Here is a 13,708-nt window from a genome sequence, read left to right as displayed (position 1 = left end):
ACACTTAAGTTATTAAACTTTACAACTAAAGTTTCGAACATGCACATTTGTAGAATTGTAAAACCCAGGATTCTATGTGAGTTTAATATTCATCAACTAAGAACACAAACTTAGTAAAGACCTCTGTAATAACCGTTAATCTTTGAGAGAGTAGAACGTTGTGTATAGATCTATACGGGTTGACACCCCCACCTATAGTTGCTAGCTATAAACTCCGTCTGACGAGTCGAAACAGGCGATAACTTCTTATTCTTTTGCCTATTTACGGCGTTGATGAAGCGTTGGTGAGACTTACAGCACAACCTTTTTTGAGTGCCTCACAGAGGCTGATTCAAAGTCACATAGTTTGGTTATAAACTCGACATAGCCCGAAAATTCACTATAAAAAGCAATTGTATAATATTGAAATAGGATTTATACATGGTAGAATACTAGTACGAGTTAAAATAGGATTTGTATGTAGTATAAGGTTATACACTTAGATCATTAGTTAAGTGTCACTGTGTTATTTAAGTAAAATAAACACTTAATAATATATAATACAAAGTTATATTGATTTTAAACTTATGTATCATAAGTAAATGAATATTCATACTTGTATGAAATTATAATTACAATCACACCTAAGTCGGGTCGATACTTTTCATTATTATTTTATACTTTGAGTTATAAAAGTAACTTTTTATATAATATGATAGTCGTTCATTTTTATATAAAATTTCACTTTTAACAATATACACGGAGTCAAAACCTATAGAACTCACCAGCAATTTTGTTGACGTATTTAAACGCGTGTATTCTCAGGGACTTAGAAGTTGAAAGTTTATGGCATTCGTAATATGGAAAATCCATTTCCTAGTCTTTTTCTTGGCCTACATGTTCATGCCTTTATATTATTTTGAGTTATGTTTTGTTGAACTAGTATCTGAAATGTCGTATTTTCGCAGTCTAAAGTGATGTAACTCTTGAACCTAGACTAATGGAAGTATGTAATAATGTTTAAAGTTTTGTACTATTAATTATATATATGTTAACTGCGATCCAACGTTGGCATCGCAACCCCGGCGTTTCCGCCGCCAACCGATGTGTGACAGATTGGTATAAGAGCTAACGACTATAGTGGACTAAGTATTTTCCTAGGAAAACACGGCTATAGTCTAGGGTTTACTCTTTTAGGTTTAGGATATTCCTTAACCAATAAAAATAAATAAAATACATAATCACAACACCAAAATATAGAGTTTTATAAAACTCAAAACCGCGATGAGAACATCTATGTAAGAACTAAAAATAAATTAAATTCAAAATTTTAAATCAAATACTCAACTAGGTTTTATAGTACATAGGTCACACCAGAACTAAATGTAGTTGGTAAATTAAAAGCTTGGAAATTTAAGAAACATATTATATAATCACACATCAAAACACAACGTATGATTACAGTTTTAAAATTTTATGATTTATATGTGAATTAAGTAGTAATAAACTTAAAGTTATTTTTCTTTTTGTGATGGATGAACTTTGGATGCTGATTGAACCTCCGGCAGAGGAGTCTATAATTCCCCTTGTACTCGGTGACCCATATTTTCCCGACATACCCATGGAGGACAGCCCAATTCCCTTGGACGGAGATGCACCACTACCTTCAGAAAGTAGTGGGTCGGAAGAGGATCCTGAGAAGGATCCAGAAGAAGACATGGAAGAGGATCCTAAGGAGGAGCAAGAGGAAGACATGGAATCTGAGGAGCACGAATCTATGGGCGATGTGGAGCCAATCAACGATGAGGAATCAAAAGCGACACCACCATCCACCCCAGCCTACCACGTAGTGGGAAACGTCTTCACACAAAGAAGATCGCCTAAATTTCTATCCCCGTTCAGAGGGAGACTACCAAGAAACTAAGCAGGAGACTCTCTGACCTAATAATCTAAAAATGTTTGTCACCACGATGATGTGAGTGGTGATTAGGAAGAAAAACTCCAATGATTAGATAAAAATATTCTTGTCAATTATACGCATTTAAAGTATGTTATTGTAAAAATATTGTTTTCTATTTTATTTATTTATGTTACTGAAATAATTATGGTTTTTTATTTATTCTTTATGTATTTATTACGATAAAAATATATTTTGTTTATGGAATAGTGTTGTAAAGGATTGTAAATTATATACATTCTATAGATAGAGACATTCTTATCATTAACAATTAAATACATTCCTTTCTTTCGTCTTTTTATACGTACCAAACAACATAGATTAATAACTCGTACCAAACAACATAGATTAATAACTCATTTCATTCTGGTGGAATAACCAAACATCAAAATGGAATCGGTGGTTCATTCCATTAACACTGTCTATTCTATTACTTTGTCATGTATTTCCATCCAACCAAATGGGAATAGAAGAGGCTAGAAATCCACAAACAACATTCCACATTCCGGAACTTCCTAACCAAAGAACTGCAACATGAAATGAAATGTTCCGCTTCACAAGAAAGAATTTGGTAGTATTTAGACTTTAAAAAATATAGTCACTTATAATAGTAATTATTGCTTTGTATTTAAATAACGGCAAGTATAATTTTGTAATAAGAAAAGTAGATTCCTATTACTTGCATTTAACACTTCATTTGGACCAAATAAAAAGAAGTGGCCTCACTCATTGCAATAGTGAACTAGAAGATATAAAATTATATTATTAGTTTTGAACTTGAAATCCAACAAGCTACAAAATTTGAGTAGATGATAGATACAACAAAAACATAAAGATTGAAGCTATTACTTATTCTTCATCCACATTGAAATTGAACCCACCAATCCGATGTCGCCTTTTATCAAAAACAGCTTTGAAAGATTCACGTTCTGCCCGGATACGTTCTTGGAATACATTTTGACTTTTTGACTCAACACCTCCCTTTATGCACTCTTCCTCTGATAATGGGTTTGATTTCTGCAACAATCAATAACTGATTTATTTATTACATTTAACATTATTAATGACAAATTAAAAATTGTGAGGGTTTCAATTATTGAATTGTCTTAATATATTATATATACCCTCCAGCAAGATCCATATGAGCAACAACAATAACTTACCAAGTTGTAACCTGAACCAGGCCCAATAACTAATGATGCTGTGGTTGCTTTTCCTTTTCTTGTTGCGCTTATTGAGAACCCAACATTTCCACCCTGACACAAACAAGAAAAGTCAAAGGTGTCTGTTGTTTCTTTTTGACTTGATACACTTAATTCAATTGCAAAAAGAACAACTTAATTCATGAAAATTAGGTTTCGTTCCCCCTGGCTGTTTACACATTTGCCCATATTTATTTATTTATTTTCCTTGTATTTTATGAATATCTTTTAAGCATCATTTATTAAAATACACACCTGAATCTGATCACCCCAGCGTACAGATTTACCTTCCTTACTATATCCATATGCTTGAATTAAGCCGGAAAGAGCACCACCATTTTGTGTTGCTTCTTCTTCATGGGACTCATACTCATTTCCATCCATATCATTTGACCATTTGCTTCTACTCAAATGTTTCACTTCTGGTGTATCATTATGCTTCTTCTTCTTCTTCTTCACATCATCATCATCTAAGCAATTCACAAAACCATATGTGTTTATTGTCTCCTTTCAACCAAATGTCTTGTATTATTATAATTATGCATACATACCATCACCATGAGGTGTTAAATCATCCACCTGCTCTTTCATATTCTCATGTGGACTTTTACCATCTATAGCATCATCATCTTCATCTTCCATATCCATGTCCACCTCTTGAATCCCACCTTCATCAAAACCATCTCCATGGAGTAAACACTGCAAAGTAAAATATCAATAATTTTTTATTTGAGTCCTAGATTGAACTTAAATGATCCATAGATGTCACAATTAATTAATAAAACAAACCTTGACATCCATTTTCAAGTACAATGATGGAGCTTCTTCCCATTGTGTAGCCATCTTCTGTATATCATCCAGGCTAAACTTATGCACATTCCTAGCCGCACAACCCTATCACAAATCACAAACCATTCTTCCTTATAATAATAATCATATTTGTGTTTTTATTATGTTTAATATTTTAGTATTTAGAATTAGAAAGGCTTGTTTATGTGATATTTAAACTCACTGCTGGATCCTTGTATGAGGCTTCCACTATGTATACTTCATAACCCGATCTCTACAACAAAAAACAGGAAACAAATGAATAACAGCAGATATATATACTCCTCACAAATCTGCAATGCTTATAATTTTCATGTCACAAATAATGCAAATGGTCTCGATCCTTAATAAAAGTAAATGCTGCAATTTCTTGCAATCTTTTACCACCAAACTTGTGACTTAGTCACAAAACAATCATGGCTAACTTTTGGTCAAAAGCAAGAGATTGTAATATTCAGTGGTCTTGTTTTGCAATTTTACAAGTGCAATGGTCACTTTCCAGAGTGGACTGGAGCATGCAATGTTAGAACAGTAAAAGTGTCGATTTATAAATAATAAAAAAAAGATCAATTTCGTATATAGGCCCATGTCATCACCTTTACAGAAAGATTCCATGGCTGAACAAATACAGTGTGCAAGATAGTTGCCACATTTACATAGGTAACAACAAAGTACGCTTGTGTATACAAGTATATAAAATTCCAGCTTGCCATCAAAACATAAATAATAAGGATCAAACTCCACTTTCCAGATTCTGTTATTTCTTACTGAATTGTTATTCATGCACTCTATTTATATGTTTTACGAAAACTGTTTATTTACGAAACCATAATTGCTCTCACTAAGCTTAAAGCTTACATATTCCATGTATGTATCTAAGGGAAGATGGATGGAGCATGAAGTAGTTTGAGAGAATATTATTATGATTATTGTCTAATACAACTCCATTACATAGAATTTGTGTGATTGTAACGTCCAGTCTTGTCCCATGTAACAAACACAACTTTACAGCTCACAGGAGTTTAGTTTGTGGAAACAATAAGGACAACACAGCTAATTAAACATAACAACACAAATGACGAATCTCTCCCAAAAAAAAAAAAAGAACAGAAGTGATAAATTCCATAGAAAAGTCAAAGCACTGATGTATGAATTACAAAGAATGTCGTATCATCAAAATATTATTTCAGATAGTAGTGAAAATAAAAGATAAGGAAAACATATACGTGTTGATAAATCCAACTATCCAAGGGGAAAACAAGCCTCTATAACAAACTTGAAACACCTGACATAATTATACAATTCAAAACAAAATAGTACAATTCCAGCTACTTTGCTTGTATTTGGCACAAACCCTAATTTTATTTTGAATTGTCGATGTGTGTCCCAGCCTCCCAGGTGCTGGTACTGATACAGGAGTTTGCTCGAAAATAAAATTATTAATATAAAATATATACAGCAACTTGATTCACAAATTTAAACCCCTTAAAGACTCTTAAATTGCTTGGCTCTGAATGGATCACAGGCTTAAAAGTTTGGTCAAAAATAAAAATGATAAATGCAAGAAATAGCAATGTACGTCTGTTTATTTGTTTATTATATCATCCTACTTTCTTTTCTTTCTATTATAGCATCATACTTCCAATTTTTTCTTATTAAAACCTTGTATTTTTAAATTTCTACCTCACGGTAGCATTGTATTTTTATCTTTTTCTTCTTAGGACATTGTACTTTAACAGAACTACCGTGAAAATTAATTAGTATTTAGATGACTTCGCTATAATAGGGTAGAAAACTCAAAGTAAAATGTTGTAATTGGAGTAAATAAAAAAAACAAATAAATGAAAATATGTTGTTTTTTTTTTCAATTAACCCAAAAGTAAAATGCTAGCTTGCCAATAAGCATCACAAAATAGATAATTAAAGGATATTCTCCAATGAATCCATAACATCAACATATTTTCATAAACGATTTCCAAGTTTGCATATCTAAAATGAATCCCCTCACATACTTCCCAATAACTTATAAAGACAAATACCTTGATACTTAAACACATTATGGTATCATTAAAACCTGCAAATAATAAAGCAGCCCTAGAGAGAGAAGGCAAGTATGAGTATGAGAGTATACCTTAGCAGTTGCCCAAAACTGAGCAAAATCAGCTACCCGCAGATTGCGGTCATCCACTAAGACGAGGCACACATGACATACCAGCAACAAATAAGTCAATTGGCTCAAAAAACAAACAAACTGCATCGCTGGTTAGTGTAAATTGAGCCACTTACTCTACAATCACTCTTACCATTCTTTTTATTTTTTTTAAAGCAGCATTCATTACCAAGATTAGCACTAGACTTCTAAAATGCTAGCATTTCAGTACTAAACCACATAGAATTTTATACCACAAAAAAGCAAGTGGATTAAGGGGAAAACGAGAATACTACTCGCAATGCTACAGGATTGACATCAGATAACAAGATATAAGATAAAGACAGAATATAAACCCTTGTATACTAAATGTTTGGCACTTGTGTCCCAAATAAACCATACCAATTATGAAGGAGTAAACCCCCTCATCAAGGGTCTTCTTAAATGCCTTCAGCATGCTTGCTCGATAAGCCTATGTCAAGATATATGCCAATATTAGAATCAATAGAGCACTTTCCATAAGGCAAAGTACCAAACAAACTTCAATTTTGGTCGTTATATAAGTACTTAAAAATACCTCCTCCATTTCAGGTTCATAACAATACTCCATCACAGTCTTCATTACTTGTCTCTTGCCTCTAAGAGAACCAGAAGACTTTGACAACTCACTATCTTCAGCCTATAAAATAGGTAAAATACTTCAAATCAGAATGTCACGTCACTAAACTTTTTTAAATATAGTATAGAGATATATAAAATATACTAGCAACAAAAGAAAAGAGGCCAACTATAGACCTTTTCAACTTCAGTCATGAAGTACTCATCCATTGAATGAATGCGTGGTGCTTCCCCACCATTTTCAACCTCAATATCACGCAGCACCTTTGCCAAGTAGCTCTTTCCACTACCTGCAAACATTGATGTAAGCTGTGAATCTTAATTGCCTAATGCGGACATGAACACGAACAATAATAGTTATAAAAAGATGTAAACTTGAGATGATTGAAAGACTTGTTTATGATCAAGAAAACTACCTGGAAGTCCACGTAGGATTATCACCAAGTGATCAGGACGAGATACTCGATGTGGCTGCTTAAATATGCGAGAAGCATCAATAATATTTGGCTTCTCTGAAGATATATGCTGCAATGGAAACGGTTGAACATCTCTCAGATGTTTTTCAGATGAAGATTGCCGGGTGTAAAATTCCTAGGAATCACAATGTTGGTTATCAGTGAAAGGAAGGAATGTCACAGTAACATCTGATAGGAAAACACAGACTTAATTAAAAAAGAAAAAACTTCCTTAGCCGTACCTCAACAGAAGAAAGAGTTGAAGCATGGTGACCTGCGTTATTGGCATAATAAACTTGTGTAGATGATTGGTGTTCAGGAATTGCAGAACGTGATGATGATGATGAAGATAACGAGTCTGCTGAAGAACTAACACCAATAGGAAACAAAGAGGGCTTTTGTACTGGTGGTGAAGTGAATGGCTCAAAGAAATGATTCCGTGGTGGGTCTATGGGTAGTGGTGGTGGAGGGGAAACAGGAAGAGGAGGTTGGCCACGATAAGCATAAGGAACCTCCACTGGACCAAAGTTTGTCCCAAAAGAACTAGGTGTATTAACATAAGCAGGTGGTGGCAACTTAATCTGAGTTGTTCGCTGCAAATTGTGATGATTCTCTTGTAAAGTTCCAATACGTGGCTCGTGCAATTTTTGATTCAGTTCACTTCTCTGCAAAACAGAATGATATGGAGCTGCTCCTCTATGGTGATCCTGTGTTTGTTCATCTCTTTGATCAAAATGCACATTATTCTTCGCATACACTGCTCCATGATCTTCCCTGCTACTTGGAAAGTCACTCATCTCACGTTTCCGTTTGGATCCCATGTCATCCCTAACTTCACGAGTTTCTCCAAATTTCTCATGTGCATATATATTGCCATTTTCACAATTGGATTCCGAAGTTGAATTTGCGCCTACTTTAGGAAGACCACCATTGGCAGCATTGCCATGATCATGAATCAACTTCAATATTCTCTCATTGTCAGATGAGGACCTTGATGTATCTGCAATTTCACCACCCATAAAGGATCCTCTAGGACCCTTGTTATTATCAATGGGTTCAATTTTCATTCTCTTAATTCCGCCATTATCATAGCCATCATATCCATAACCAGCAGAGCCAACACCACCCGTATGATGATTACTATAATTTCCATTAACCATAGGAGGATCGACGACGGCATTATACGGACTCATATCTAAGCTAGGGTTACTACCATACCACGTAGGTCGTCTACCTACATGCCCATTAATAGGATTATAATCATGATTATAACTTAACGAACTCTGATGATTCGGGAATGGATGGTGGTGATCAAAACGGGGTCGTTGATGATAGTAATCGTTTTGTGATTGTGAGTAATGGAATCTGGGGTTTTCGATGAATGGGGGAGGAGGGCAAAAAGGGAAGTGAGATGTTGAGCAGATTGGGCAGATGTTGGCGTTGTTACCTGGTACTAGTGGCAGAGGCGGAGGACGCCATGAATGATCCATCGGCTTACAGAAAATTATGAGTGATTGGTACGGCAACGATGAAAATCCCTGGGTTCCAGGAAACAGAAGAACAGCAAAAGGATGCCTATTTGACAATAGGTTGTGATGACATTAATCGAGCACAAACTTACCCTTCTCTTGTCAAATTAATCCGGGAGAAACACCATTAGTCTTGCTTTTAGGTTTTTGGGTTTAATTGGTCGCTATGTTAATTTTTGTGCAATCAAAACCTACTAAAAAAAAAAGTAACTAAATATTCTCTTATATTTTGTTCTTATTAAATTTTTTATCTATGTTAAATGCAACGTGACACATTTAATAAAATTAATAATATTTTAATATACTTTTCACTATTTAATATGGATAGGATGATGAATAGAAACAAAACGTAGAAAGATATTTAATGTATCAAAGAAAAAATATATTAATAACAAGTTAGTAGGTCATTAAATTTTTTATCCATATTAAATGTCGCGTGTCACAAAATTAATAATATTTTAATACACTTGTCACTATTTAATTCGAGATGATAAATAGAAACAAAATATAAAAAGATATTTAATTTATCAAAGATAAAATATACTGATAGCAAGTTAGTAGGTCATTAAAACTTTTACTTGTATGTGGATTAATGAAGCCATCCATACAACCGCATATACCTAAGTCATGTTTGAGTGTATGTATCACATGGAGAGAGAGAGAGAGAGAGAGAGAGTGCCTCGGTCTTTCTCATGACCCTGTGACCGACCTCACCCCAACAGACTGGGGTACGACACCTCCTCCCATAAAGAAGCTCAAATGGTGGCGCACCGATACTGGAGTGATAGTTGTTGTTGTTGTACGAAAACTCAGCCAAAGGAAGGTACGGATCCCAACTCCCACCGAAATCTATAACACAGACTCTCAACATATCCTCGAGCGTCTGGATGGTCCGCTCGCTCTGGCCGTCAGTCTGCGGATGATAAATCGTGCTAAAATGCAACCTTGTACCCAACTCCTCGAGTAATCGTGAGACGGTAATATCATATAAGTCTTTAAACCTAGAGATATGACTTGTTAACTACGAGTTAGTTATGTATTGATCGTGCGAAAACGCATTGGTAACTCGATGTTATAAAACGTGCGTTTGTGTGTAATTTAACAAGTAGTAGATCAAGCATATGAGTCGAAGTTTATCTGTTCCTTCTTGGATTAGAAGCAATATCTGGGCCCCTCGATGATTTTGTTTTGACCCATGTACCGGACCCGGTCAGAACTAAGTTGATGTGTTCAATTAAGTTCTATGTCAAACAAATCGGAAATCGGGAAACAAACTGCTGGACAAAAGTAAGACATTGTTCCATGTATTTGTCCGGCTGATATCTAGAACAGAGGATTATATGATCACTTATTTTAAATGGCGTATCATCATCTTCTCAGTTCCGAGAAACCTTGAAAAGAGCTACGATTGCTGGTCGGTTCCCGAAGTCATACTTGCAGTTATAGTTATTAGACTTATCCAAGTGGGAGACTGTTGGATAAGGTGTCTAAGTCCATAACTATTTCTGGTATGTATTTGACCCGACCCGGCATGGTCCATTTGGGTTGCATGGCATCATGCATTTGGATAGACTAAATGAGAGAAATAACACTTGTGGTTATTAATATATTATAAGGTCTAATATATTAATAGTATTATTTAATTAGTATTGATCAAGAATTAATTTGGAATTAATTAAGTGATCAAAAGATAACTAATTAAATATATGGGTTGATTATGTAAATCATCCATAACTTGTATAGTGGGCTAAAAGGCTCCATGGATTATCAAGTTGGGTTAATCCCATTGGATGCTCCATGGAGGCTCCATGGGAGTTACAAACCCATGGGTCATGGAAATGAAGAGTCATGTCACATTAGGGTTTACATGGTGTAACCCTATATGTGACACACTATATAAAGAACATGTCATACACCAAAATCTGTTACACAAGAAGTTGCAAGAGGGCTAGGCCGATTTTCAAGTGTTCTACATATCTCTCAAAGTTATTCCAAAGCATTTGGTGTTGTGTGAAACATTTGAGGCATCACACTTGGGGTGCTAGGCTCTCAAGGTTTCAAGGAATCATAACAACTACAAGGTATGTAATTCTAGCTATCTTTTATATTATAAAGTTCCCCATGTATGCTAGATAGGTTTATGAACCTTGGAAAAAGTATTTTGCATGTATTTTAGACAAACATAGATCCAAGGTTTTCTAGGGTTGCATGTACACTTAGGAGTGTTAGAATTGCTCAAAACCCTTCAGTGGTATCAGAGCCTAGGCTTGTTTGTTTTGATACTTGATGCAAAATTGTGAAAAAACTCGTTTTTATGCAATCTGACACATGAACTCGCCGAGTCCATGGGGGGGCTCGCCGAGTCCATGACCAAACTCATCCTACTCGTCGAGTAGGTTCGTGCACTCGACGAGTAGAAGCCTCAGAATGCAGTTTTTCGACTTTTGATGCTGGAAATGGACTAGAAACATTACCCTAAACTGTTTTGGTGTTATTAAAATTGTTTTAGATGGTGTAATGGTTGTTCTAATCCATTTACAATGGCTAATATCAAAATTCCATGATTTTATGTGTTCTTGAAATTTTGATATTCATATTCATGTTCTTATGAGTTTAGATGATCATAGGAATTATTTGTAACTTCTTGCTAGTCTTAATTCTTGATCATCATGTGTGTTAATGGAATCCATAATTTGTCCTCAAGTTATGGATTACCAAAAGTTTTATCTTTTAATGACCATTAAAGAAACACATAGGTTACATAAAATGAAGAGTCACTCATTTTAATGAACCAATTAATCTCATAAGTTATGAATTGAAGAGTTTTGAAAAGTTACAAAACTTGCCCTCAAGTTTTGGAACATGTAAAGTCATCTAATTAACTTTAGTTCCAACCCCTAGAATTTTAAAAAGTTAAAATTCAACCCTTATACCTTATAATATTATAAGTTTAATAATATATATATATATATATATATATATATATATATATATATATATATAAGATCAAGTCGTTTTACCATTAGTAGGCATCATTCACGAAGCCGGTCTATAAGGGGGGTATAAGGTTGTTGCCTATAAAATGGCAGCTTAATGGGTGTCCACTCTCACCCACCGCTTCCTTGACTGGTGGAGGGTCGTTAGCCGAACGGGTAGGACAGTGACTTAAAATTCTCATTAAAAAGTATAATGATTATTATAAAGTAACTAAATGTTTTATAAATTCTCAATCTTAGTTACTTTAGGAAAAATGTGAATAAGGTGTTAATCCATGAAGTTACACTTTGCACTTTGTTTAAGTCGTTGGTGGAGCGTGTGTGGTTTACCGGCACACTAACTTTGACTTAACAACGTAGGCAAAGGGTGACTTAAGGTTTTTCATAAGGTCGGTGGAGCGCGTTTGGTTTACCGGCACATCGATTAAGTGAAAAACATTAAGAGTACCAAGTAATTTGCATGGTTACTTCACACCTTGTTTTGTGATCCTCGGTATCCCAGTCACAAAACATGAAGGGCACACTCGAGATTGAAACATGCCATTGAAAAGTTCAATGAATCTCAAAAGAATCTAGGAATTTCTAAAAACCAAATAAAACCTAATAATTTATATTTCGTTTTCATGGTGGAAATTGGTGAATCGTCATTCACCTACCTTTCAAATATGTTATAGCTTGGATTACGGCATCCCTCTTCTAAGTTATAATATATTGTGATTGGATCCTAGCCTTAATACTACATTTGGGTGTTTTATTAAGGACTTTCTCTATATCTAAACTAAACTTGTTTTCTTCTTTTCAGATGTCTTCCAACAATGCTGCTCCTGGCTCAAACCCTACTGGCTCATTCTCTCTCATGAACCTTTGTGGGAGAGTCATCTTTTATGGATCCAACTTTACTGACTGGATCAGAAACATCAGGATGGTCACTCGATACGAGAACAAGGAATATGTTCTCGACAAGGAGCTTAAGGTACCTGAGACAACAGCTACTCCTGAGGAGTTTGTTGAATATGAGGCACATGAAAGAGATGCTACCAAAGTGGCATGCATCATGATGGCCACTATGACAGCCGAGCTCCAAAAGTCCTATGAGGACTACTATCCTTTTGAGATGCACCAGGATTTGATGGACTGCTACCATCAGAGTGCTCGTCAAGAGCGATATGAAATCATCTCCTCTATGATCACAACCCGAATGAAAGATGGTGAAACCATCACAAGCCACATGCAGAAAATGAAAAGGTATGTGGACCGTTTGATGAAGCTGAATGTGAACTTCCCAGAGGAGTTGGCAATAGATATTATTTTGCACTCCTTACCATCGTGTTATGATCAATTCCACATGACATATCACATGAACAAGGAAGAAGTCACCCTCAGCAAACTTCAAGGACTCCTAAAGACCGCATAATCAGGTCTCAAAGGTAAGTCGGTTGTGACCACTCCTACTACTACTCCAAACTCAGCACCTGTCCTGGCAATCGGGAAAGGTAGAGGGAAGAAGAGGAAGAACCCTTCGAAGGGTACCAAGGGTAAGAATCTTGATGGCTCCTCTTCTAGCGGAACCAAGAAAGGTTTCGTTACACCTTCTTCTGATCCCAAAGAGGCTGAATGCTTCTATTGCCATGAAAAGGCACACTGGAAGCGGAACTGCCCAAAGTACCAGCAAGATTTGAAGGATGGGAAAGTGAAACCCAACCATGCAGATATTTACACTATCTTATCTAATAACTCACCCTATTCTAACTCTTGGGTCCTTGATACCGGTTGCGGTATTCATATTTGTTCTGATTTGCAGGGACTAAGAAGAAGTGAGAATGTGGAGCATGGAAAGATAAACTTGATCATGGGAAATAGGAAAGTTTCACCTGTCACCAAGATTGGAGTTTATACTTTGTTGCTAAGTAGTGGGTTTACTTTAGATTTGAATAAATGTTGTTATTCGCCAGAAATGGCAAGAAATGTTATTTCCTTTCATGCTTTGTACAAACA

At 35.3% G+C, this 13,708-nt stretch overlaps 1 protein-coding gene across 1 annotated transcript; it reads right to left on the bottom strand.

Moving 5' to 3' along the window:
- Positions 1–2,674: 2,674 nt before the first annotated feature.
- On the bottom strand, positions 2,675–8,831 carry LOC145140867 (P-loop containing nucleoside triphosphate hydrolases superfamily protein). The gene is made up of 12 exons (XM_079074528.1): positions 7,431–8,831; positions 7,150–7,324; positions 6,911–7,023; positions 6,693–6,794; positions 6,518–6,587; positions 6,098–6,153; positions 4,151–4,201; positions 3,928–4,032; positions 3,690–3,837; positions 3,394–3,608; positions 3,100–3,192; positions 2,675–2,953 (listed from the first exon to the last, which is right to left on the bottom strand). The coding sequence occupies exons 1-12, from the start codon at positions 8,676–8,678 to the stop codon at positions 2,786–2,788; spliced, it is 2,544 nt and encodes an 847-aa protein (XP_078930654.1). The 5' UTR covers positions 8,679–8,831; the 3' UTR covers positions 2,675–2,785.
- Positions 8,832–13,708: the final 4,877 nt, after the last annotated feature.

The sequence above is a fragment of the Lactuca virosa genome, chromosome 1, assembly GCF_052849685.1.
Source record: "Lactuca virosa cultivar CGN04683 chromosome 1, Lactuca_virosa_CGN04683_v6, whole genome shotgun sequence".
NCBI lineage: Eukaryota > Viridiplantae > Streptophyta > Magnoliopsida > Asterales > Asteraceae > Lactuca > Lactuca virosa.
Note: the sequence above shows the minus strand (reverse complement) of the source record. Positions and strands in the feature narration are given on the sequence as shown.

Excerpts from the sequence above, each read along its gene's own strand:
- LOC145140867 (XM_079074528.1), bottom strand. The coding sequence starts at position 8,678 with ATGGATCATTCATGGCGTCCTCCGCCTCTGCCACTAGTACCAGGTAAC. Across the intron at positions 4,202-6,097 it reads AGTTTTGGGCAACTGCTAAG|AGATCGGGTTATGAAGTATA; the intron begins GTATACTCTCAT and ends TTTTTGTTGTAG. Across the intron at positions 3,609-3,689 it reads TTTAACACCTCATGGTGATG|ATGATGATGATGTGAAGAAG; the intron begins GTATGTATGCAT and ends TGAATTGCTTAG.